The sequence below is a fragment of the Coregonus lavaretus genome, assembly GCF_964263955.1.
Source record: "Coregonus lavaretus genome assembly, chromosome: 6".
Classification (NCBI taxonomy): domain Eukaryota; kingdom Metazoa; phylum Chordata; class Actinopteri; order Salmoniformes; family Salmonidae; genus Coregonus; species Coregonus lavaretus.
Window position 1 is genome coordinate 62,749,398 of NC_139993.1, and position 25,620 is coordinate 62,775,017.

Sequence of the window (25,620 nt, forward strand, 5' to 3'; positions counted from 1 at the left end):
GATTCCAAACTCTCCACCATGGCCAAGACCAAAGAGCTCTCCAAGGATGTCAGGGACAAGATTGTAGACCTACACAAGGCTGGAATGGGCTACAAGACCATCGCCAAGCAGCTTGGTGAGAAGGTGTTAACAGTTGGAGTGATTATTCGCAAATGGAAGAAACACAAAATAACTGTCAATCTCCCTCTGCCTGGGGCTCCATGCAAGATCTCACCTCGTGGAGTTGCAATGATCATGAGAACGGTGAGGAATCAGCCCAGAACTACACGGGAGGATCTTGTCAATGATCTCAAGGCAGCAGGGACCATAGTCACCAAGAAAACAATTGGTAACACACTACGCCGTGAAGGACTGAAATCCTGCAGCGCCCGCAAGGTCCCCTTGCTCAAGAAAGCACATATACAGGCCCATCTGAAGTTTGCCAATGAACATCTGAATGATTCAGAGCTCTTTGGCATCAACTCAACTCGCCGTGTTTGGAGGAGGAGGAATGCTGCCTATGACCCCAAGAACACCATGCCCACCGTCAAACATGGAGGTGGAAACATTATGCTTTGGGGGTGTTTTTCTGCTAAGTGGAGAGGACAACTTCACCGCATCAAAGGGACGATGGACGAGGCCATGTACCGTCAAATCTTGGGTGAGAACCTCCTTCCCTCAGCCAGGGCATTGAAAATGGGTCGTGGATGGGTATTCCAGCATGACAATGACCCAAAACACACGGCCAAGGCAACAAAGGAGTGGCTCAAGAAGAAGCACATTAAGGTCCTGGAGTGGCCTAGCCAGTCTCCAGACCTTAATCCCATAGTAAATCTGTGGAGGGAGCTGAAGGTTCGAGTTGCCAAACGTCAGGCTCGAAACCTTAATGACTTGGAGAAGATCTGCAAAGAGGAGTGGGACAAAATCCCTCCTGAGATGTGTGCAAACCTGGTGGCCAACTGCAAGAAACGTCTGACCTCTGTGATTGCCAACAAGGGTTTTGCCACCAAGTACTAAGTCATGTTTTGCAGAGGGGTCAAATACTTATTTCCCTCATTAAAATGCAAATCAATTTATAACATTTTTCATGAGTTTTTTTGTTGTTATTCTGTCTCTCACTGTTCAAATAAACCTACCATTAAAATTATAGACTGATCATGTCTTTGTCAGTGGACAAACGTACAAAATCAGCAGGGGATCAAATACTTTTTTCCCTCACTGTACATTCTAGTAGGCTTAAATTGAAAATATGGCAAATAGGAGTGGCAATATCGTCCGCTATTATCTATATGTCTATAGAACTGGTCTGATATAGAGTGATGTCTATAGAACTGGTCTGATATGGTTCATTGTTTAGCTAGCTAGCTAACGTTAGCTGGCTGGCTGGCTCGCTAGCTAACGTTACGTGTATGATCTTATTATTTGTATCTCAGAGCCATTTGCTTTGATAGTTATAGCCTAATGTTAGCTAGCTAACTTTGAACCTGGTTGGTTTGCTACCTGCAGATTCATGCAGGGTAGTAACGTCATGAGTTGGGATTATGGTTAATTGTTTAGCTAGCTAGCTAGCTAGATGTCTTAACAAAAGACTCCACTATGCAAGTATCCATTTCAATAGAATGTCACTGCGACAATTGTTGATAGACGTAGCTGGTAAATACGCTCTGACTATCTACTCCGATTTCAGAGCACGGGTAAGATTGTAGCTAGCTACATTTTCAGATATTACACGTTTCTAACTGACGAATTTACGAACGCTCAACACTCATTGAATATGGCCGGTGTCAGTAAACGTTGGCAAAAAAAGCGTAAATTGTTGCCAGCAGCACAGTTTCAGTCACCAACGCACTGGATAACATAAAAACAGCCTAACCAGCTCTGCTAGGGCGAGTAATGGTCAGTGAGCTGTTCTCTCATTTGTCTCTGGAAGTAGCTAGCAAGCTAGCCAACGTTAACCAGTTAGCTTGGGTGCTTGACTGCTGTTGTTAGTTCAGAATGCTCGAATCAACCCTTAAAGAGATGGGTGGGGCTAAAGCTTAAGTGTGAACAATGCTGAATGGGTGTAGACAAAGAAGAGCTCTCCAGTAGGTACCAAAACATTCAAAGGCCATCTTCTCAAAATTGAGGTTACAAGTTTATCAATAACTTTCAAAGCAGAATTACTTTCCCATTGGTCCTCAAACGCAGTGTATGATCTACCATTTTGTAGCTCTGTGTCTCTGCTTTTATCCAATGTAAAAAACATAATTTCAAATTTTGCTACATAAGACCGAATCAAGGCGGTCGGTCACATTTGAACCCAACTACTGCTTACAGCACTGTGGTGCTCAACCTTTAACTTCTGTTATACTCTGCCACTATGCAGTGATCCTAGAATCCTCAAAAACAGAAAGATGCCGCAGGGTGTGTGTGTGTGTGTGTGTGTGTGTGTTAGAGAGAGTGACGATAGCCCACAGTGAAAACACCTGTAATCAAAAAATGATGTCAGTCATTTCCAAACATTCTTCTATTCTAAACACGTTGCATCCAATTGATTGAGCTGCTTTCAAACGAAGGGGATCGTTAAATAAACAGAGCGAGAGAGAGAGCGAGAGAGAGTCCTTCACTCCATTTAAGGAGCCAACCCTTCAGCCAGAAATATTTGGGAAATCATAGAATGTCGACTCCAACTTTTACAGAATCAATTAACCATAGACATACCGCCAGGCAGAAATAGCCAATGACCTACACTACCGTTCAAAAGTTTGGGGTCACTTAGAAATGTCCTTGTTTTCCATGAAAACATACATGAAATGAGTTGAATAGGAAATATAGCAAAATGCATAGGAAATGTAGTCATTGACAAGGTTAGAAATAATGATTTTTAATAGAAATAATAATTGTGTCCTTCAAACTTGTCAGCCTTGCAGACCTTTGGCATTCTAGTTGTCAATTTGTTGAGGTAATCTGAAGAGATTTCACCCCATGCTTCCTGAAGCACCTCCCACAAGTTGGATTGGCTTGATGGGCACTTCTTACGTACCATACGGTCAAGCTGCTCCCACAACAGCTCAATAGGGGTGAGATCCGGTGACTGTGCTGGCCACTCAATTATAGACAGAATACCAGCTGACTGCTTCTTCCCTAAATAGTTCTTGCATAATTTGGAGCTGTGCTTTGGGTCATTGTCCTGTTGTAGGAGGAAATTGGCTCCAATCAAGCGCCGTCCACAGGGTATGGTATGGCGTTGCAAAATGGAGTGATAGCCTTCCTTCTTCAAGGTCCCTTTTACCCTGTACAAATCTCCCGGTTTACCACCACCAAAGCACCCCCAGACCATCACATTGCCTCTACCATGCTTGACAGATGGCATCAAGCACTCCTCCAGCATCTTTTCATTTGGTCTGCATCTCACAAATGTTCTTCTTTGTGATCCGAACACCTTAAACTTCGATTCGTCTGTCCATAACACTTTTTTCCAATCTTCCCCTCTCCAGTGTCTGTGTTATTTTGCCCACGGGGGGGGGGGGGGGGGGGGGGGGCAGTATTAAAAAAAAAAAAATGTATGCACTCACTAACTGTAAGTCGCCCTGGATAAGAGTGTCTGCTAAATGACTAAAAATGTAAAATGTTAATGTTTTATTTATATTGGCCAGTCTGAGATATGACTTTTTCTTTGCAACTCTGCCTAGGTCAGCATCCCGGAGTCGCCTCTTCACTGTTGATGTTGAGGCTGGTGTTTTGCGGGTACTATTTAATGAAGCTGCCAGTTGAGGACCTGTGAGGCATCTGTTTCTCAAACTAGACACTCTAATGTATTTGTCCTCTTGCTCAGTTGTGCACCAGGGCCTCCCACTCCTCTTTCTATTCTGGTTAGAGCCAGTTTGCGCTGTTCTGTGAAGGGAGTAGTACACAGCGTTGTACGAGATCTTCAGTTTCTTGGCAATTTCTCGCAAGGAATAGCCTTCATTTCTCAGAACAAGAATAGACTGACGAGTTTTAGAAGAAAGTTATTTGTTTCTGGCCATTTTGAGCCTGTAATCGAACCCACAATTGCTGATGCTCCAGATACTCAACTAGTCTCAAGAAGGCCAGTTTTATTGCTTCTTTAATCAGCACAACAGTTTTCAGCTGTGCTAACATAATTGCAAAATGTTTTTCTAATAATCAATTAGCCTTTTAAAATGATAAACTTGGATTAGCAAACACAACGTGCCATTGGAACACAGGACTGATGGTTGCTGATAATGGGCCTCTGTACGCCTATGTAGATATTCTATTAAAAATCAGCCGCTTCCAGCTACATTAACAATGTCTTCACTGTATTTCTGATCAATTTGATGTTATATTAATGGACAAAAAAATTGCTTTTCTTTCGAAAAAAATGACATTTCTAAGTCACCCCAAACCTTTGAACGGTAGTGTACATTCACTCATTCACACATAATTAAGGGTCTGGCCCAGCTAAAGATGTACATTCACTCATTCACACATAATTAAGTGTCTGGCCCAGCTAAAGATGTACATTCACTCATTCACACATCATTAAGGGTCTGGCCCAGCTAAAGATGTACTTCAGACGCCTTTACTTTTTCCACATTTTGTTACGTTACAGCCTTATTATAAAATTGATTAAATGTGTTTTTTTCCCTCATCAATCTACACAGAAGTTTTTGCAAATGTATTAAAAATAAAAAACTGAAATATCACATTTACATAGGTATTCAGACCCTTTACTCAGTACTTTGTTGAAGCACCTTTGGCAGCGATTACAGCCTCAAGTCTTCTTGGGTATGACGCTACAAGCTTGGCACACCTGTATTTGGGAAGTTTCTCCAATTCTTCTCTGCAGATCTTCTGAAGCTCTGTCAGGTTGGATGGGGAGCGTCGCTGCACAGCTATTTTCAGGTCTCTCCAGAGATGTTTGATCGGGTTCAAGTCCGGGCTCTGGCTGGGCCACTCAAGGACATTCAGAGACTTGTCCCGAAGCCACTCCTGCGTTGTCTTGGCTGTGTGCTTTGGGTCGTTATCCTGTTAGAAGGTGAACCTTCGCCCCAGTCTGAGGTCCTGAGCGCCCTGTAGCAGGTTTCACCAATGATCTCTCTGTACTTTGCCTCGATCCGGACTAGTCTCCCAGTCTCTGCCGCTGAAAAACATCCCCACAGCATGATGCTGCCACCACCATTCTTCACCGTAGGGATGGTGCCAGGTTTCCTCCAGACGTGATGCTTGGCATTCAGGCCAAAGAGTTCAATCTTGGTTTCATCAGTCCAGAGAATCTTGTTTCTCATGGTCTGAGAGTCCTTTAGGTGCCTTTTGGCAAACTCCAAGCGGGCTGTCATGTGCCTTTTACTGAGGAGTGGCTTCCGTCTGGCCACTCTACCATAAAGGCCTGATTGGTGGAGTGCTTCAGAGATGGTTGTCCTTCTGGAAGGTTCTCCCATCTCCACAGAGGAACTCTGAAACTCTGTCAGAGTGACCATCGGGTTCTTGGTCACCTCCTTGACCAAGGCTCTTCTCCCCCGATTGCTCAGTTTGGTCGGGCGGCCAGCTCTAGGAAGAGTCTTGGTGGTTCCAAACTTCTTCCATTTATGATCCTGGTCCTCTGTAGCTCAATTGGTAGAGCATGGCGCTTATAACGCCAGGGTAGTGGGTTCGATCCCCGGGACCACCCATACGTAAAAATGTATGCACACATGACTGTAAGTCGCTTTGGATAAAAGCGCCTGCTAAATGGCATATTATTATTATTATATTATTATGATGGAAGCCACTGTGTTATTGGGGACCTTCAATGCTGCAGACATGTTTTGGTACCCTTCCCCAGATCTGTGCCTTGACACAATCCTGTCTCAGAGCTCTACGGACAATTTCTTCGACCTCGTGGCTTGGTTTTTGCTCTGACATGCACTGTCAACTGTGGGACCTTATATAGACAGGTGTGTGCCTTTCCAAATAATGTCCAATCAATTGAATTGACCACAGGTGGAGTCCAATCAAGTTGTAGAAACATCTCAAGGATGATCAATGGAAACAGGATCCACCTGAGCTCAATTTCGAGTCTCACAGCAAAGGGTCTGAATACTTATGTAAATAAGGTAAACATTCTAAAAACCTGTTTTCTCTTTGTCATTATGGGGTATTGTGTGTAGATTGATGAGGAATATTTTTCATTTAATCCATTTTAGAATAAGGCTGTAATGTAACAAAATGTGGAAAAAGTCAAGGGGTCTGCAAACTTTCCGGAAGCACTGTACGTACACCACCTTTCAAAAGTTTTGGGTCACTTAGAAATGTCCTTGTTTTCGAAAGAAAAGCAATGCAGCTGTGCTAAGATAATTGCAAAAGGGTTTTCTAATGATCAATTAGCCTTTTAAAATGATAAACTTGGATTAACAAACACAACGTGCCATTCGAACACAGGACTGATGGTTACTGATAAATGGCCTCTGTACGCCTATGTAGATATTCCATAAAAAATCAGCAGTTTCCAGCTACAATAGCCATTTACAATATTAACAATGTCTACACTGTATTTCTGATCAATTTGATGTTATTTTAATGGACAAAAAATTAGCTTTTCTTTCGAAAACAAGGAAATGTCTAAGTGACCCCAAACTTTTGAACGGTAGTGTATATTCACTCATTCACAGATAATTAAGGGTCTGGCCCAGCTAAAGATGTACATTCACTGGCTTCAGTACTATATACACCTCTGTTTAAAACAGATATTATAGATCTACCATGTTCCTCAGACACCGTGTCATCCGTGCCACATATTAGACTTTAAGGGTTAGGAGGGCCAAGGCCAATTGATACCAGACTGGGCAGGGAAGGGTTAAATGGGGGCTTCTGTGTTGGTCAGTCTCTCAGTTAAGGAATGTGATCAGAGCAATACAGCAAATCTGGAGAAATAGGATATTAGTAACCGTGTTAGCAGATGTCTTCTCTCTCAAAACACCACAAGATAAAAAACAACTACATTATTTTAAACAACAAAGGGTCATTTAAATAAGTGAGCAAAGTACATCTGGTATAAGACCGGTACATGAATAGAAGCACAAACTGTTTTGATTTGGCAGGTGAGTGTGCTTGCATCTACCACAGTTCCTGTAATTCAAATGGACATATTTTGTTGTGGTATAATAAACTAACATCTTACAGAGTCAGTATCATCTCCTTGAATACAACCACAACCATTGTTGGGGATTCAGGGCATTTAGTGGGAAAGCGGCTTTCACTATTTACTTGACTTCAGTAAACCATTTGACCAGCGTGGCCTTAAGCATTCCACCCTGACGAGACCGACCAAGAACAATGTTTGCCTTCATCCATCTTCTACAACGCCCCAGAGAGAGAGAGAGTCTTTCCTAATATAATACCGTGCTCTTCCTTCCCTGCTGAGTAACGATATCAAGTTCCACTAACTCACTCACCCACTCACTCCCTGGGCTAGCTCACCGCTAATCAATTCAGATGCTACACCCAGAGCCAGAATGTAGGGAGGAAGGGAGGTAGGGAGGTAGGGAGGGAGGTAGGTAGGGAGGAAGGGAGGTAGGGAGGTAGGGAGGAAGGGAGGTAGGGAGGAAGGGAGGAAGGTAGGGAGGAAGGGAGGTAGGGAGGAAGGAAGGGAGGTAGGGAGGAAGGGAGGTAGGGAGGTAGGGAGGAAGGGAGGTAGGGAGGAAGGAAGGGAGGTAGGGAGGTAGGGAGGAAGGGAGGTAGGGAGGAAGGGAGGTAGGGAGGTAGGGAGGAAGGGAGGTAGGGAGGAAGGGAGGAAGGGAGGTAGGGAGGTAGGGAGGAAGGGAGGTAGGGAGGAAGGGAGGTAGGGAGGAAGGGAAGTAGGGAGGTAGGGAGGAAGGGAGGAAGGGATAAATAGAGGGAAATAAAGATATTGAGAGAGAAAAACAATAAACACAATTTTCCAAAAAAAGAGAGAGAGAGAATAGGAAGAAGAGAGAGAATAGGAAGAAGAGAGAGAATAGGAAGAAGAGAGCAAGGATCATTCTGTAAAAACGGGGCCAGTTGAAAAGCATTAATTTATTTATTCACACTCTTCTTTTGGCCCAGTATCTCTCCATCTCTCAACACGACGAAACCCTTCCATGTCAGAGTTTACTGCTCTTGTTCACTGGGGGTGGGGGTTTGAGTTGTGCTGGGGGAAATGATCCTAACCTACTCCAGACAGTCCTGGAGAGATGGTGTACATGGTGTAGCCTATCATGGAGGCCAAACATGGAGTCAGGTCATCTCTATGGCCTTTGTTCTCCCATTAACTCAGTATCAGTGGTCCAGCCAGCCAAAAGAAGGACCATAGAGAAAACAACACCATGATGTTGTCATGGAAATCAAGGCCAAACACAAACAGATGTTCAGTTAGGACAGCTCAGGAAATACTTTGGCCACACGAGCATGACAAATATAATAAACTAGTTCAGACAGAAATGTTAACCGATCACGCAGGTCTTGAGGTGAACAGGTTTGCATCTGCATGAGATATCGAGAACTTGATCTAATCATGTGGTGACCAAAGCGACGGTGTGGTTTTGGTGTAATAAATTGTAAACAAAAAAAGCAAGTAAAGTGCTTGTCAACTCCGTCAGTGGTGTTCTGGAAACATGACTGGTTTCTGAGACCTCCTATACCCAAGTATAATGAACGACTTAGATGACTGTTGTTGGGGGCTATGACACTGGGGTTTTTGGGGGCTACGACACTGCTTATAACTAACTATAAGAAATCTAAGATGTGTCAAATAAATTATATCCAGCTCAGGGCTCTAGCTTTGCATCTACAAATATGAAAATTGTATCATTAATGAGTTCGAGGAGAACAGCGCAAACTGGCTCTAACCAGAATAGAAAGAGGAGTGGGAGGCCCCGGTGCACAACTGAGCAAGAGGACAAATACATTAGTGTCTAGTTTGAGAAACAGACGCCTCACAGGTCCTCAACTGGCAGCTTCATTAAATAGTACCCGCAAAACACCAGTCTCAACGTCAACAGTGAAGAGGCGACTCTGGGATGCTGACCTTCTAGGCAGAGTTGCAAAGAAAAAGTCCAGTGTCTGTGTTTTGCCCATCTTAATCTTTTCTTTTTATTGGCCAGTCTGAGATATGGCTTTTTCTTTGCAACTCTGCCTAGAAGGTCAGCATCCCGGAGTCGCCTCTTCACTGTTGACGTTGAGACTGGTGTTTTGTGGCTACTATTTAATGAAGCTGCCAGTTGAGGACCTGTGAGGCGTCTGTTTCTCAAACTAGACACTCTAATGTATTTGTCCTCTTCCTCAGTTGTGTACCGGGGCCTCCCACTCCTCTTTCTATTCTGGTTAGAGCCAGTTTGCGCTGTTCTGTGAAGGGAGTAGTACACAGCGTTGTACGAGATCTTCAGTTTCTTGGCAATTTCTCGCATGGAATAGCCTTCATTTCTCAGAACAAGAATAGACTGACGAGTTTTAGAAGAAAGTTATTTGTTTCTGGCCATTTTGAGCCTGTAATCGAACCCACAATTGCTGATGCTCCAGATACTCAACTAGTCTCAAGAAGGCCAGTTTTATTGCTTCTTTAATCAGCACAACAGTTTTCAGCTGTGCTAACATAATTGCAAAAAGGGTTTTCTAAAGATCAATTAGCCTTTTAAAATGATAAACTTGGATTAGCAAACACAACGTGCCATTGGAACACAGGACTGATGGTTGCTGATAATGGGCCTCTGTACGCCTATGTAGATATTCCATAAAAAATCAGCCATTTCCAGCTACAATAGCCATTTACAACATTAACAATGTCTACACTGTATTTCGGATCAATTTGATGTTATTTTAATGGACAAAAAAATTGCTTTTCTTTCGAAAACAAGGACATTTCTAAGTGACCTCAAACTTTTCAACGGTAGTGTATATATACATATATTTATATACACACACAGTACAAGTCAAAAGTTTGGACACACCTACTCATTCAAGGGTTTTTCTTTATTTTGACTATTTTCTACATTGTAGAATTATAGTGAAGACATCAAAACTATGAAATAACACATATGGAATCATGTAGTAACCAAAAAAGTGTTAAACAAATCAAAATATATTTTAGTCCACAGGTAATATATAGTCCACAGGTGGACTCCAATCAAGTTGTAGAAACGTCTCAACGATGATCAATGGAAACAGGATGCACCTGACCTCAATTTCGAGTCTCATAGCAAAGGGTCTGAATACTTATGTAAATAAGGTATTTCTGTTTTTATTTTTAATACATTTACAAACATGTCTAAAAATCTGTTTTTGCTTTGCCATTATGGGGTATTGTGTGTAGATTGAGGAGGATTATAAAAAATAAAAAAATAAATTTTAGAATAAAACGTAACAAAATGTAAAAAGTCAAAGGGTCTGAATACTTTCCGAATGCACTGTATGTATGTATATATATATATATATATATATATATATATATATATATATATATATATATACCCACATATAGACATACATACATACATACCCACCCACCCACTCACCCACACACACATCCAAAATAATGTTTGTACTGTTAGAGTAGTGTCATCACTGTAGTTCTGAAGTCATGTAATATTGAGTTATTTACTGAGTTAAGAGTGTTTCCAATTGTTCAAGTCTATGGAAGTTGTCGATATGCAAGTGGTCCTAAGACGCATGACCTAATAAGGAGAGTGAGCGGCTGTAGAATCTGCATGCTGACCGTTACAAGGCCCCAGCTCTGACAGGCCAGAGGGTTAGCCTAACATGCTGACCGTTACAAGGCCCAGGCTCTGACAGGCCAGAGGGTTAGCCTAACATGCTGACCGTTACAAGGCCCAGGCTCTGACAGGCCAGAGGGTTAGCCTAACATGCTGACCGTTACAAGGCCCCGGCTCTGACAGGCCAGAGGGTTAGACTAACATGCTGACCGTTACAAGGCCCAGGCTCTGACAGGCCAGAGGGTTAGCCTAACATGCTGACCACACCGCTCACATTGCGTGCGCGAGCGTTGCAAAAAATAAATGTACACATACATGTTATTGAATAATTTCATCCAAACTGCTCACGCACGTTTTGGTTCTATTTTTTACGCTTGACGAGCTGCAAGTCCCACCTCTCCCATCTCCTCATTGGTTTTTTGGAGCATATGCCCACGTGGGTGATTGAAAGCTGAACTGAGGTCCACACTCCAGTCCAGTTGGTGGTGGTAATGCACCTTAAAGTTGGTTGCCAACCACCATATAAGAGGAGAAGAAGAAGAAGAAGACTGAGGAGAGATTACTAGAATCTGTGGATTAATTGCTGGAGTAGAGGACCTTGTGCATTTCAGGTAAAATCACAACCCAATATTTATCTCCCAGGACAAATTAGCTAGCAACAGCAAGCTAGCTAAATGGCCATGAATGTTTCATGCGTTTCGACCTGTCCCCAAATTAATATAGGTGGTTCAGAGTTTGTTTTGATACTTCAACCTGCGTGTCCTGATCGCGTCTGGTGTGGATGGACAAAAACAACATGCGCACGTGGACACAAGCGCGTGCCCGGTCTAGTCAGCATGTACCTGACAGGCTCTCCAACAGCAACCAGAGGTTCAGAGTAACTCTGAGTTATGTAAACACTGCAACACTTGGCACATTGGGTTAGCCATTAGCCTACCTGAGAATCGGTCAGACTAAGGGAAAGCAGACACATTCAGAGACAATCAGAGACAACGTCAGGGCTAAAGCATGGCTAGTGGCTGGCTGCGTGGGGGACAGGAGGACTGAAAACAAACTGTTATTACCCACTTCCAGAGCCTGGATCCAAAATTCCATTATATAATTAAATCAATCAATGTGTGAAGAAACCCAGAGGACAGGATGAAAACAGAGCCAGAGAGGAGAAGCCATATTTTATTGTGTTACTTTTTTATTTAATTTTTTTACTTTAGTCAATATTTTCTTAACTCTATTTCTTGAACTGCATTGTTGGTTAAGGGCTTGTAAGTAAGCATTTCACGGTACCTGTTGTATTCGGCGCATGTGACAAATAAATGTTGATTTACATTTTAGTCATTTAGCAGACGCTCTTATCCAGAACGACTTACAGTTAGTTTTTGATTTGATATGTAAGAAGCCCTTAAAAGTGCAATAATGTCTATAGAGTTGACTTACCATTAATGTTCATGGCTGGCAACACCACAGACATCTTGGGCCTGCTTCCTTTGTTGTGGCTGGTAGCAGGAAGTAAGAGGTGATCCTGAGAACAAGGAGCAGTCAAAAGGTCAGAGGTCTAACAGCAAGAAGCACACTTTGACCTTAGCTAAGATTTTAACTTCAGTTTGACGTACACACCATCTCAACGGATGTCAAACTGGAGTTAAAATCTTAGCACGCCTTGACCCACGTCAAATACCACATAAACATCGGACTGTATGTTCATCAGATAGCTGGCTATACACTGAAAGATTAGGGTTAGGGTAAGAGGTCACACAGCGTGAAGCACACGTTGACCCACGTCAAATACCACATAACATCAGACTGTATGTTCATCAGATAGCTGGCTATACACTGAAAGATTAGGGTTAGGGTAAGAGGTCATACAGCGTGAAGCACACGTTGACCCACGTCAAATACCACCTAACATCAGACTGTATGTGTTCAGGTTTTACAATAATAACCACATGGCAGTCATAGACACTGAAATACACACGGATGTTCATCTGACAGATGCCTTTATACTGAAGGGGGGGAAAGGAACCCTGTGGTTGCTGCTTGTTAATCAAAGGGAAAACCCATCGACCCACAGCCCTGTCTGTATGACGTCAATCTGTCTGTACGTAGCGTGTTTTTCGAGACAGTTTGACCAAATTCAATCCAGTCAGTCAGTGGATGAGCTACTGACTGACTGCTAACTGTAGAGGGCAACAATATGTCTACTGCTCCACTAAGCACTATAGTATACAGTGGGGAAAAAAAGTATTTAGTCAGCCACCAATTGTGCAAGTTCTCTCACTTAAAAAGATGAGAGAGGCCTGTAATTTTCATCATAGGTACACGTCAACTATGACAGACAAATTGAGATTTTTTTTCTCCAGAAAATCACATTGTAGGATTTGTAATGAATTTATTTGCAAATTATGGTGGAAAATAAGTATTTGGTCACCTACAAACAAGCAAGATTTCTGGCTCTCACAGACCTGTAACTTCTTCTTTAAGAGGCTCCTCTGTCCTCGTTACCTGTATTAATGGCACCTGTTTGAACTTGTTATCAGTATAAAAGACACCTGTCCACAACCTCAAACAGTCACACTCCGAACTTCACTATGGCCAAGACCAAAGAGCTGTCAAAGGACACCAGAAACAAAATTGTAGACCTGCACCAGGCTGGGAAGACTGAATCTGCAATAGGTAAGCAGCTTGGTTTGAAGAAATCAACTGTGGGAGCAATTATTAGGAAATGGAAGACATACAAGACCACTGATAATCTCCCTCGATCTGTGCTCCACGCAAGATCTCACCCCGTGGGGTCAAAATGATCACAAGAACGGTGAGCAAAAATCCCAGAACCACACGGGGGGACCTAGTGAATGACCTGCAGAGAGCTGGGACCAAAGTAACAAAGCCTACCATCAGTAACACACTACGCCGCCAGGGACTCAAATCCTGTAGTGCCAGACGTGTCCCCCTGCTTAAGCCAGTACATGTCCAGGCCCGTCTGAAGTTTGCTAGAGTGCATTTGGATGATCCAGAAGAGGATTGGGAGAATGTCATATGGTCAGATGAAACCAAAATAGAACTTTTTGGTAAAAACTCAACTCGTCGTGTTTGGAGGACAAAGAATGCTGAGTTGCATCCAAAGAACACCATACCTACTGTGAAGCATGGGGGTGGAAACATCATGCTTTGGGGCTGTTTTTCTGCAAAGGGACCAGTACGACTGATCCGTGTAAAGGAAAGAATGAATGGGGCCATGTATCGTGAGATTTTGAGTGAAAACCTCCTTCCATCAGCAAGGGCATTGAAGATGAAACGTGGCTGGGTCTTTCAGCATGACAATGATCCCAAACACACCACCCGGGCAACGAAGGAGTGGCTTCGTAAGAAGCATTTCAAGGTCCTGGAGTGGCCTAGCCAGTCTCCAGATCTCAACCCCATAGAAAATCTTTGGAGGGAGTTGAAAGTCTGTGTTGCCCAGCGACAGCCCCAAAACATCACTGCTCTAGAGGAGATATGCATGGAGGAATGGGCCAAAATACCAGCAACAGTGTGTGAAAACCTTGTGAAGACTTACAGAAAACGTTTGACCTGTGTCATTGCCAACAAAGGGTATATAACAAAGTATTGAGAAACTTTTGTTATTGACCAAATATTTATTTTCCACCATAATTTGCAAATAAATTCATTAAAAATCCTACAATGTGATTTTCTGGATTTTTCTTCTTCTAATTTTGTCTGTCATAGTTGACGTGTACCTATGATGAAAATTACAGGCCTCTCTCATCTTTTTAAGTGGGAGAACTTGCACAATTGGTGGCTGACTAAATACTTTTTTCCCCCACTGTATCTATAGTGTCATCACACTACAGGACAGTGAGGCGCCATTACAGACAATCCAAACACACTCCAGGGTTTACAGTGAGGCCAGGAAGTCACAGCTAAAGGCCACAATCAACATGAAAGCGCCTCACATCTCTAGTGAGCCATAAACATGCTAATCACAAATCAGACGGCTACCATATGGGCTAGTCCCTGTCAACTGTCTCTCTCCCCACGGCTTAAAGCAAGTAGTTAAATACTTCAGCTGTGAAATAAAGCCCACCAAAACTCTCTTTAATGGTGATTTCTGGCTACGCCTTGAGATGTTCAGGGAGTTTAAGAACACTTGGTCTCTGAGACAATTCCAATTCCATAATGACACAACAAAGCAAGCATTATAACCTGAATATGCCATGGTATCCATTTTGAAGTGACAACTGAATTGTGAAACTCAATACGGAATAAATGAGAGAGACACACACAGAGAGAGCACCATTGCCCTTTATGGTTGTGAGGTCTGGGGTCCGCTCACCAACCAAGAATTCACAAATTGGGACAAACACCAAATTGAGACTGCATGCAAAATTCTGCAAAAACATCCTCAGTGTACAAGGTAAAACACCAAATAATGCATGCAGAGCAGAATTAGGCCGATACCCACTAATTATCTAAATCTACAACCACCTAAAAGGAAGCGATTCCCAACCCTTCCATAATAAAGCCATCACCTACAGAGAGATGAACCTGGAGAAGAGTGCCCTAAGCAAGCTGGTCCCAAGGCTCTGTTCACAAACAGAAACAGACCCAACAGAGCCCCAGGACAACAACATAATTAGACCCAACCAAATCATGAGAAAACAAAAAGATAATTACTTGACACATTGGAAAGAATTAACAAAAAACTGAGCAAACTAGAATGCTATTTGGCCCTAAACAGAGAGTACACAGTGGCAGAATACCTGACCACCATGACTCACCCAAACTTAAGGAAAGCTTTGACTATATACAGACTCAGTGAGCATAGCCTTGCTATTGAGAAAGGCCGTCGTAGGCAGACCTGGCTCTCAAGAGAAGACAGGCTATGTGCACACTGCCCACAAAATGAGGTGGAAACTGAGCTGCACTTCCTAACCTCCTGCCAAATGTATGACCATATTAGAGACATATTTTCCTCAGATTACACAGATCCACAAAGAATATGAAAACAAACCCAATTTTGATAAACTCCCATATATATTGGGTGAAATACCACAGTATGCAATCACAGCAGCAAGATTTGTGACCTGTTGCCACAAGAAAAGGGCAACCAGTGAAGAACAAACACCATTGTAAATACAACCCATATTTATGTTTATTTATTTTCCCTTTTGTCCTTTAACTATTTGCACATAATATGACATTTAAAAATGTCTTTTTTGTTTTGGAACTTTTGTTGAGTGTATACCCGACGCAGGACCCACTGGTTGATGCTTATTTATAAAACCCTCTTAGGCCTCACTCCCCCCTATCTGAGATACCTACTGCAGCCCTCATCCTCCACATACAACACCCGTTCTGCCAGTCACATTCTGTTAAAGGTCCCCAAAGCACACACATCCCTGGGTCGCTCCTCTTTTCAGTTCGCTGCAGCTAGCGACTGGAACGAGCTGCAAAAAACACTCAAACTGGACAGTTTTATCTCCATCTCTTCATTCAAAGACTCAATCATGGACACTCTTACTGACAGATGTGGCTGCTTCGTGTGATGTATTGTTGTCTCTACCTTCTTGCCCTTTGTGCTGTTGTCTGTGCCCAATAATGTTTATACCATGTTTTGTGCTGCTACCATGTTGTGTTGCTACCATGCTGTGTTGTGTTGTGTTGCTACCATGCTGTGTTGTCATGTGTTGCTGCCATGCTATGTTGTTGTCTTAGGTCTCTCTTTATGTAGTGTTGTGGTGTCTCTCTTTATGTAGTGTTGTGGTGTCTCTCTTTATGTAGTGTTGTGGTGTCTCTCTTTATGTAGTGTTGTGGTGTCTCTCTTTATGTAGTGTTGTGGTGTCTCTCTTTATGTAGTGTTGTGGTGTCTCTCTTTATGTAGTGTTGTGGTGTCTCTCTTTATGTGGTGTTGTGGTGTCTCTCTTTATGTAGTGTTGTGGTGTCTCTCTTTATGTAGTGTTGTGGTGTCTCTCTTTATGTAGTGTTGTGGTGTCTCTCTTTATGTAGTGTTGTGGTGTCTCTCTTTATGTAGTGTTGTGGTGTCTCTCTTTATGTAGTGTTGTGGTGTCTCTTTATGTAGTGTTGTGGTGTCTCTCTTTATGTAGTGTTGTGGTGTCTCTCTTTATGTAGTGTTGTGGTGTCTCTCTTTATGTAGTGTTGTGGTGTCTCTCTTTATGTAGTGTTGTGGTGTCTCTCTTTATGTAGTGTTGTGGTGTCTCTCTTTATGTGGTGTTGTGGTGTCTCTCTTTATGTAGTGTTGTGGTGTCTCTCTTTATGTAGTGTTGTGGTGTCTCTCTTTATGTAGTGTTGTGGTGTCTCTCTTTATGTAGTGTTGTGGTGTCTCTCTTTATGTAGTGTTGTGGTGTCTCTCTTTATGTAGTGTTGTGGTGTCTCTCTTTATGTAGTGTTGTGGTGTCTCTCTTTATGTGGTGTTGTGGTGTCTCTCTTTATGTAGTGTTGTGGTGTCTCTCTTTATGTAGTGTTGTGGTCTCTCTCTTTATGTAGTGTTGTGGTGTCTCTCTTTATGTAGTGTTGTGGTGTCTCTTTATGTAGTGTTGTGGTGTCTCTCTTTATGTGGTGTTGTGGTGTCTCTCTTTATGTAGTGTTGTGGTGTCTCTCTTTATGTAGTGTTGTGGTGTCTCTTTATGTAGTGTTGTGGTGTCTCTCTTTATGTAGTGTTGTGGTGTCTCTCTTTATGTGGTGTTGTGGAGTCTCTCTTTATGTGGTGTTGTGGTGTCTCTCTTGTCGTATTTTGTCCTATATCTTTCTTTTTTATTTTTAATCCCAGCCCCCGTCCCCGCAGGAGGCCTTTTGCCTTTTGGTAGGCCTTCATTGTAAATAAGAATTTCTTCTTAACTGACTTGCCTACTTAAATAAAGGTTAAATAAAGATAAAATAATGTTTACTGTTAATTTTATTGTTGTACTTTTTTAAATGATCTATTTCACTTGCTTTGGCAATGTAAACATATGTTTCCCATGCCAATAAAGCCCTTAAATTGAATTTAAATTGAATTGAGAGACAGACAGACAGAGAGAGATAGAGACAGAGAGAGAGACAGAGAGACAGACAGAGACAGAGAGAGATAGAGAGACAGAGAGAGATAGAGAGACAGAGAGAGAGAGACAGAGACAGAGAGAGAAGTGGTTCTAATCTAGAAGAAATGACAGAGGTAGAATGTTGGTTAGATAGATAGAGATATAGATATATATATATATAGATGGATAGAGAAAGACAGACAGATACACAGAGAGAGAGAGAGAGAGAGAGAGAGAGAGAGAGAGAGAGAGAGAGAGAGAGAGAGAGAGAGAGAGAGAGAGAGAGAGAGAGAGAGAGAGAGAGAGATAGCTAGATAGACACATACATAGCTAACATGTGTGACCCAGCCAGTCTCTCCTACATACCGCGCCACCACTTCTGTCACTATCAACCTGCTCTGCTCAGGGCTCATGACATACATGGTTCAAACTTGCCATCACATAAACATAGGGCCCTAGATTCAATGATGCAGCTGAGAGACACACAGAAAGATAGCTGAGAGACACACAGAAAGATAGCTGAGAGACGCACAGAAAGATAGCTGAGACACACAGAGAGATAGCTGAGAGACGCACAGAGAGATAGCTGAGAGACACACAGAAAGATAGCTGAGAGACGCACAGAAAGATAGCTGAGACACACAGAGAGATAGCTGAGAGACACACAGAGAGATAGCTGAGAGACACACAGAAAGACAGCTGAGAGACACACAGAAAGATAGCTGAGAGACGCACAGAAAGATAGCTGAGACACACAGAGAGATAGCTGAGAGACGCACAGAGAGATAGCTGAGAGACGCACAGAGAGATAGCTGAGAGACGCACAGAGATAGCTGAGAGACACACAGAGAGATAGCTGAGAGACACACAGAGAGATAGCTGAGAGACACACAGAGAGACAGCTGAGAGACACACAGAAAGATAGCTGAGAGACACACAGAGAGATAGCTGAGAGACGCACAGAAAGATAGCTGAGACACACAGAAAGATAGCTGAGAGACACACAGAGAGATAGCTGAGAGACACAGAAAGATAGCTGAGAGACACACAGAGATAGCTGAGAGACACACAGAGAGAAAGCTGAGACACACAGAGAGATAGCTGAGAGACACATAGAGAGATAGCTGAGAGACGCACAGAGAGATAGCTGAGAGACGCACAGAGAGATAGCTGAGAGACACACAGAGAGATAGCTGAGAGACACACAGAGAGATAGCTGAGAGACGCACAGAAAGATAGCTGAGACACACAGAAAGATAGCTGAGAGACACACAGAGAGATAGCTGAGACACACAGAAAGATAGCTGAGAGACACAGAAAGATAGCTGAGAGACACACAGAGAGATAGCTGAGAGACACACAGAAAGATAGCTGAGAGACGCACAGAAAGATAGCTGAGAGACACACAGAAAGACAGCTGAGAGACACACAGAAAGACAGCTGAGAGACACACAGAAAGATAGCTGAGAGACACACAGAAAGACAGCTGAGAGACGCACAGAAAGATAGCTGAGAGACGCACAGAAAGATAGCTGAGAGACACACAGAAAGACAGCTGAGAGACACACAGAAAGATAGCTGAGAGACACACAGAGAGATAGCTGAGAGACACACAGAAAGATAGCTGAGAGACGCACAGAAAGATAGCTGAGAGACACACAGAAAGACAGCTGAGAGACACACAGAAAGACAGCTGAGAGACACACAGAAAGACAGCTGAGAGACACACAGAAAGATAGCTGAGAGACACACAGAAAGACAGCTGAGAGACACACAGAAAGATAGCTGAGAGACGCACAGAAAGATAGCTGAGAGACACACAGAAAGACAGCTGAGAGACACACAGAAAGACAGCTGAGAGACACACAGAAAGACAGCTGAGAGACACACAGAAATATAGCTGAGAGACACACAGAAAGACAGCTGAGACACACAGAAAGACAGCTGAGAGACACACACAGAAAGACAGCTGAGAGACACACAGAGAGATAGCTGAGAGACACACAGAAAGATAGCTGAGAGACACACAGAGAGATAGCTGAGAGACACACAGAAAGACAGCTGAGAGACACACAGAGACGGAAAACCTAACTGCCCCCTTTTTATCTTCCATCTATCTGGAGTTAGTAAAAGGTCATAGGGGGAAACAGTAACAGCCATTAAAAACAGGGAGGGAGGGAGAGAGAGTCAGAGTTTGGCGGTATACCGTATAATCTGGAAATAGGAGGCCACGGGATGGTTTTTCAATTAATTGGAATATTTGTAGCTACTTTTTAAGTGAATACCTGCAGTCAACTTGTGCAATATGTTAGGAGATAAAGCAGATTGCGTTCTTAATTTCACTTGTCACATTATTTAACATTATGAAGTTTACCGTAGTTCCCCAGAACAGATGAGCCAGTCACGTGTTTGTTTGTAAATAGTAGAACAGGAGAAAGCGGGAGCTGGTGAGTCCATAGCGTTCTATATCTATCAGTGAGTCTCTGCTGGTGAGTCCATAGTGTTCTATATCTATCAGTGAGTCTCTGCTGGTGAGTCCATAGTGTTCTATATCTATCAGTGAGTCTCTGTTGGTGAGTCCATAGTGTTCTATATCTATCAGTGAGTCCATAGTGTTCTATATCTATCAGTGAGTCTCTGCTGGTGAGTCCATAGTGTTCTATATCTATCAGTGAGTCTCTGCTGGTGAGTCCATAGTGTTCTATATCTATCAGTGAATCTCTGTTGTGCAGCACACATGAGGCGATGAAGTTTGACTTGTATGCAATTCACTGCTAAATGTTTGCCATCAGATATCTTATAATGGCTTTCTGTCAGAAGTCCAAGAGCTCCGGATGAGTTCTGTACAGTTGCCATTTTTCCCCTGTGCTTCCTATTAGTGTTTTTTTCCCCTCCTCTCGGTTCTTCTCCCCTCCTCTCTGTTCTTCGCCCCTCTGCTCCGTGCACACGTCCTGTTCTTGAAAAACATGTGCATGAAAAACATGCATCACAACTTTGTTCATTTGCTAAATGTTCTCTCATTCACTTTCGCCTGTAAATGTCCACACTCAGCTACTAGCTGTGCTTGTATACCTTTATGAGCTGTATTTGCCTGTCTTTCCAATTCGTTCATGTTATATTTCACTCGTTAGCATTTAGCTAACAACATCTATATGATTTTGCTATTCTTTTTTGCACATTTTGTTAGCATTTTGGTAATTCTTTGCGTTTTTAGCGACCCCTTGTGTGCTATGCCGGTAATACCGTAAATCCCGGGATGAGAGAAGGACGGTATGACGATATGAAAATCTGGATACCGCCCAAGCCTAGTAGGCGGGCTAATCTAGGATCAGGTCCTCACCTGTCCATATAATCTCATTCATTATGATCTAAAAGGCTAAACTGATCCCAGCACTCTTACTCTGAGCTTTGTGGGCCCAGGTCTACGTTTCAGTTATATCATTATAGAGAACCAGACTGCTGCTCTTCTCATCAGAGCCCTGCCTGCCAATCTGACATGGCTGCTGCTACCATGGCGACGGTCAGAGCAGGTTGCTGGAACCTTAATGGACGCCAGTCACAGGAACCGCTGACCTCACCTCAGCTCACACTTACCTAAAGCCAGTAAGCCACAGGTACAGCATACTGAGATGATGGTGTCCGCGGCATGTCTGCAAAATGTACCAGTAGACTTAACATTGTTCGACATGCTGGGTTTTGTCTAGTCTACAGCTGCACCATCGAGAGCATCCTGACTTGTTGCATCACTGCCTGGTATTGCAACTGCTCGGCCTCCGACCGCAAGGCACTACAGAGGGTAGTGCGTACGGCCCAGTACATCACTGGGGCCAAGCTTCCTGCCATCCAGGACCTCTACACCAGGCGGTGTCAGAGGAAGGCCCTAAAAATGGTCAAAGACTCCAGCCACCCTAGTCATAGACTGTTCTCTCTGCTACCGCACGGCAAGCGGTAGCGGAGCGCCAAGTCTAGGTCCAAGAGGCTTCTTAACAGCTTCTACCCCCAAGCCATAAGACTCCTGAACAGCTAATCAAATGGCTACCCTGACTATTTGCATTGCCCCCCCACCCCATCCCCCTCTTTTACGCTGCTGCTACTCTCTGTTTATTATTTATGCATAGTCAGTTTAACTCTACCCACATGTACATATTACCTCAATTACCTCGACTCTATTTCTTAAAACTGCATCGTTGGTTAAGGGCTTGTAAGTAAGCATTTCACTGTAAGGTCTACACCTGTTGTATTCGGCGCATGTGACAAATACAATTTGATTTGATTTGACTTGATATCTATTCTTTCCATCACCTCAGTCTCATTTCACACTCACACAAAACCACAGGTGATGTAGAGCTATAAATGTGGCAGATCTGAACATTACAGTCCACAGGGTCAGAGTGGATACAGGGTGGAGAGACTGACCACTGTCGCAGTAGACTATAGTACAGTACAGGAAGGTGGCCATGAATTGTCCAGTTATTTCAAAAGGCAATAATTAGTACCTCTAGTTAGTCTGCTATAGAACATGTTGGGGTTTAAAACAAAAAACAAATCTCAAATGAAGTCCAGAGCTTTGGCAGGCTTATAATCACATCACCATCACACGAAGGGGAACAAAAACAAAAATCTACACCCCCTCTCAGGGACACACCCTGCTGAAACCCAGGAAACACCCTGCTGAAACCCAGGAAACAAAACACAAGCAAATAATAAAGCGGCAGAGCTAATAAAGGGCTGTAAAAATTAAAAAAGGTCACCGTGGACAACGGGGTGACAAGCTGTGAGCTCAGCACGTCACAGAGCTGGAGGAGTTCCCATCCTCTCTCCTTTAGCGGTCTCTCCATCCCTCCTTAGATCTCTCCATCCTTCTCCGTTTCAGACTCCCTCCCTCTATCAACCTCTACCTTCATCCCTCTCTCATAAAAACATTACAGGATTCGTCCCCTTTAAGCCTCTCGTGACGCTGTTGACAAGGGAAGAAAAGTCAGCCATGAAATATCCCAATTTAAAGTCAAACAGACTTTTGATCCACCTCTTTCCTCAGCGATCACGAGGAAGAGACATCCAATATGGCTTTGTCTCAACAGAGCTCAAGTATGGTTTAGAGTCTTAAGACTATTGACGAGTGAAGACTGAGGACAAAGGTTGGACAGGGCCAGGGGTTAGTGGTATTTCCCTGGCCAGACTACGCTGTCCAGTCCAATCCTGCTCAGTTCTTTCTGCGACCAGATAGATTGGCACTTGACCTTCAGATTTTTTTTGGGATTTAGGGCTTGATTCAATCCGTGGCATGGAAGATCTGCTTTGTAGTAGCGCAATTGAAATGTAAAGGTATTTTTCGATTGTGCCGACATATGCAGCGTTTTCCGTGAATGCAGTCTGCGCGAACTCGGAAACATTGCTTTTAAATGTAAATCGCGCAATAACGCTGATCTTCTGCCCTAATGATTGAATCAAGCCCTTCACTTTTATTTAAACAGGGAGTCTCATCGAGGTCAGAATACCTCCTTCCCATGAACAAAGAGAACACAACTGTCGTCAGGGTTTCTGTTGTCGCCATGTCAACACTTCCTCAACAAGGGTTTGTTTGTGATTTCCTTTGTGACTAGAGTTCATGACATGAACCCTGACCTTGGCAATCGTTGGATGCCTGCTATAGCCTGAGGGACACTTAATAATAACATCTGCATAGCAAGCAGTAACTTACTTATTATTAGTAGTATTATTATTATCATTATTATCGTGATCATTACTCCAAATAGTAGTGGTACGGGTAGTAGGGGTGATGGTAACGTGGTAGTTTGATGATGGTGATGGTAGTGGTGGTAGTAGTGGTAGTAATGATGATGGTAGTTGTAGTCCTGATGTAATGGTGAGGATAACAGTTAGTTAGTTATAAGTTAGTTATAGTTTTAGTAGGTAGAGATATTAGAGGTAGAAATGCTACTTGGTAGTATTAGTGTTAATAATAGTGGTGGTAGCATTCATCTTAGTAGTAATAATAGTAGCATGTTCATTTTCCATGTTTAGCCTTTTATTGTATTTATTATATTTTCCGATTACTATTCACTGTTACTATTTGATTGTTGTTATTTATATTATTTATTTTTATAATAACCTTTTTAATATCACTTTTAAATTATTATAATTCATTATTTTATTACAATGTATATTGTGTACATTGTTGCTCATGGCAATAAAGCAGCTTGAAATAGAGAGCGAGAAGGAGAGAGAGAAGGAGAGAGAGAGAGAAGGAGAGAGCCTAGAGGTGGTGATGGTGATGAGAAGCAGATCAGCTTTAATCTTCTGGTCCGTTCCGGCTCAGCCTTGGCCCCTGGACCATGAACACCTCTTTGTTTGAATGGACAGCAGGAAGAGGTTCAAATTTACAAGCCTGTTTTCCAGTGCAATTAGTCATTACCTAATGTTAGCTATTTTTCCAATAAACAATGTCATTAAGTGGCCTTTTTCTCAGTCCTTGGCCCAGTTAAGAGTGTCTGGAAGTGAAGCGGTACAGTCTACAAAGGGATGGAACAGAGAACATGGGGATCCAGGGCTTTATGGAAGTAATTATAATTAATGGAAACTTGTGCAACATTTAACAGATTTGGTTTCCTTTTGTTTAGTCCGAGCTAGAGCACAAAAGGTGTGTAAGGGAGAGGTCGCTCCAGGCTAGGTTACGTTGCGCTGAAGGGGGGGGGCTGTGTCTGCTCACCAGGGTTGGGTAGGTTCCTTCTAAATGTAATCCGTTACAGTTACTAGTTACAGTGCCTTGCAAAAGTATTCATCCCCCTTGCTGTTTTTCCTATTTTGTTGCATTACAACCTGTAATTTAAATTGATTTTTATTTGGATTTCATGTAATGGACATACACAAAATAGTCCATATTGGTGAAGTGAAATGAAAGAAATAAATAATGGAAAAGTGGTGCGTGCATTTTGTATTCACCCCCTTTGCTATGAAGGCCCTAAATAAGATCTGGTGCAACCAATTACCTTCAGAAGTCACATAATTAGTTAAATAAAGTCCACCTGTGTGCAATCTAAGTGTCACATGATCTCAGTATATATACACCTGTTCTGAAAGGCCCCAGAGTCTGCAACTCCACTAAGCAAGGGGCACCACCAAGCAAGCGGCACCATGAAGACCAAGGTTCTCTCCAAACAGGTCAGGGACAAAGTTCTATAGAAGTACAGATCAGGGTTGGGTAAAAAAAATGTTTTACGAAACTTTGAACATCCCACGGAGCACCATTAAATCCATTATTAAAAATTCATTATTGGTAAGAATATGGCACCACAACAAACCTGCCAAGAGAGGGCCACCCACCAAAACTCACTGACCAGGCAAGGATGGTATTAATCAGAGAGGCAACAAAGAGACCAAAGATAACCCTGAAGGAGCTGCAAAGCTCCACAGCGGAGATTGGTGTATCTGTCCATAGGACGACTTTAAGCCGTACACTCCACAGAGCTGGGCTTTACGGAAGAGGGGCCATAAAAAAGCCATTGCTTAAAGAAAAAAATAAGCAAACACGTTTGGTGTTCGCCAAATGGCATGTGGGAGACTCCCCAAACATATGGAAGAAGGTACTCTGGTCAGATGAGACATAAATTGAGCTTTTTGGCCATCAAGGAAAACGCTATGTCTGGCGCAAACCCAACACCCCTCATCACCCCGAGACCACCATCCCCACAGTGAAGCATGGTGGTGGCAGCATCCACTCTTCGGATGGTCCTCTGTAGCTCAATTGGTAGAGCATGGCGCTTGTAACGCCAGGGTAGTGGGTTCGATCCCCGGGAACATCCATACGTAAAAAATATGCACGCATGACTAAGTTGCTTTGGATAAAAGCGTCTGCTAAATGGCATATTATTATATTATTATGCTGTGGGGATAATATTATTAGTATTATTATTATTATT

At 42.9% G+C, this 25,620-nt stretch overlaps 1 protein-coding gene across 1 annotated transcript in view; it reads right to left on the reverse strand.

The window, feature by feature from the left end:
• The window catches only part of atf6 (activating transcription factor 6), a 71,429-nt gene that overhangs the window by 11,931 nt on the left and 33,878 nt on the right, over positions 1 to 25,620 (reverse strand). Inside the window, exon 10 of the mRNA XM_084163916.1 lies at positions 12,102 to 12,186. Coding sequence (XP_084020042.1) covers positions 12,102 to 12,186 — 85 coding nt within the window. The remainder of the gene's footprint in view (positions 1 to 12,101; positions 12,187 to 25,620) is intronic.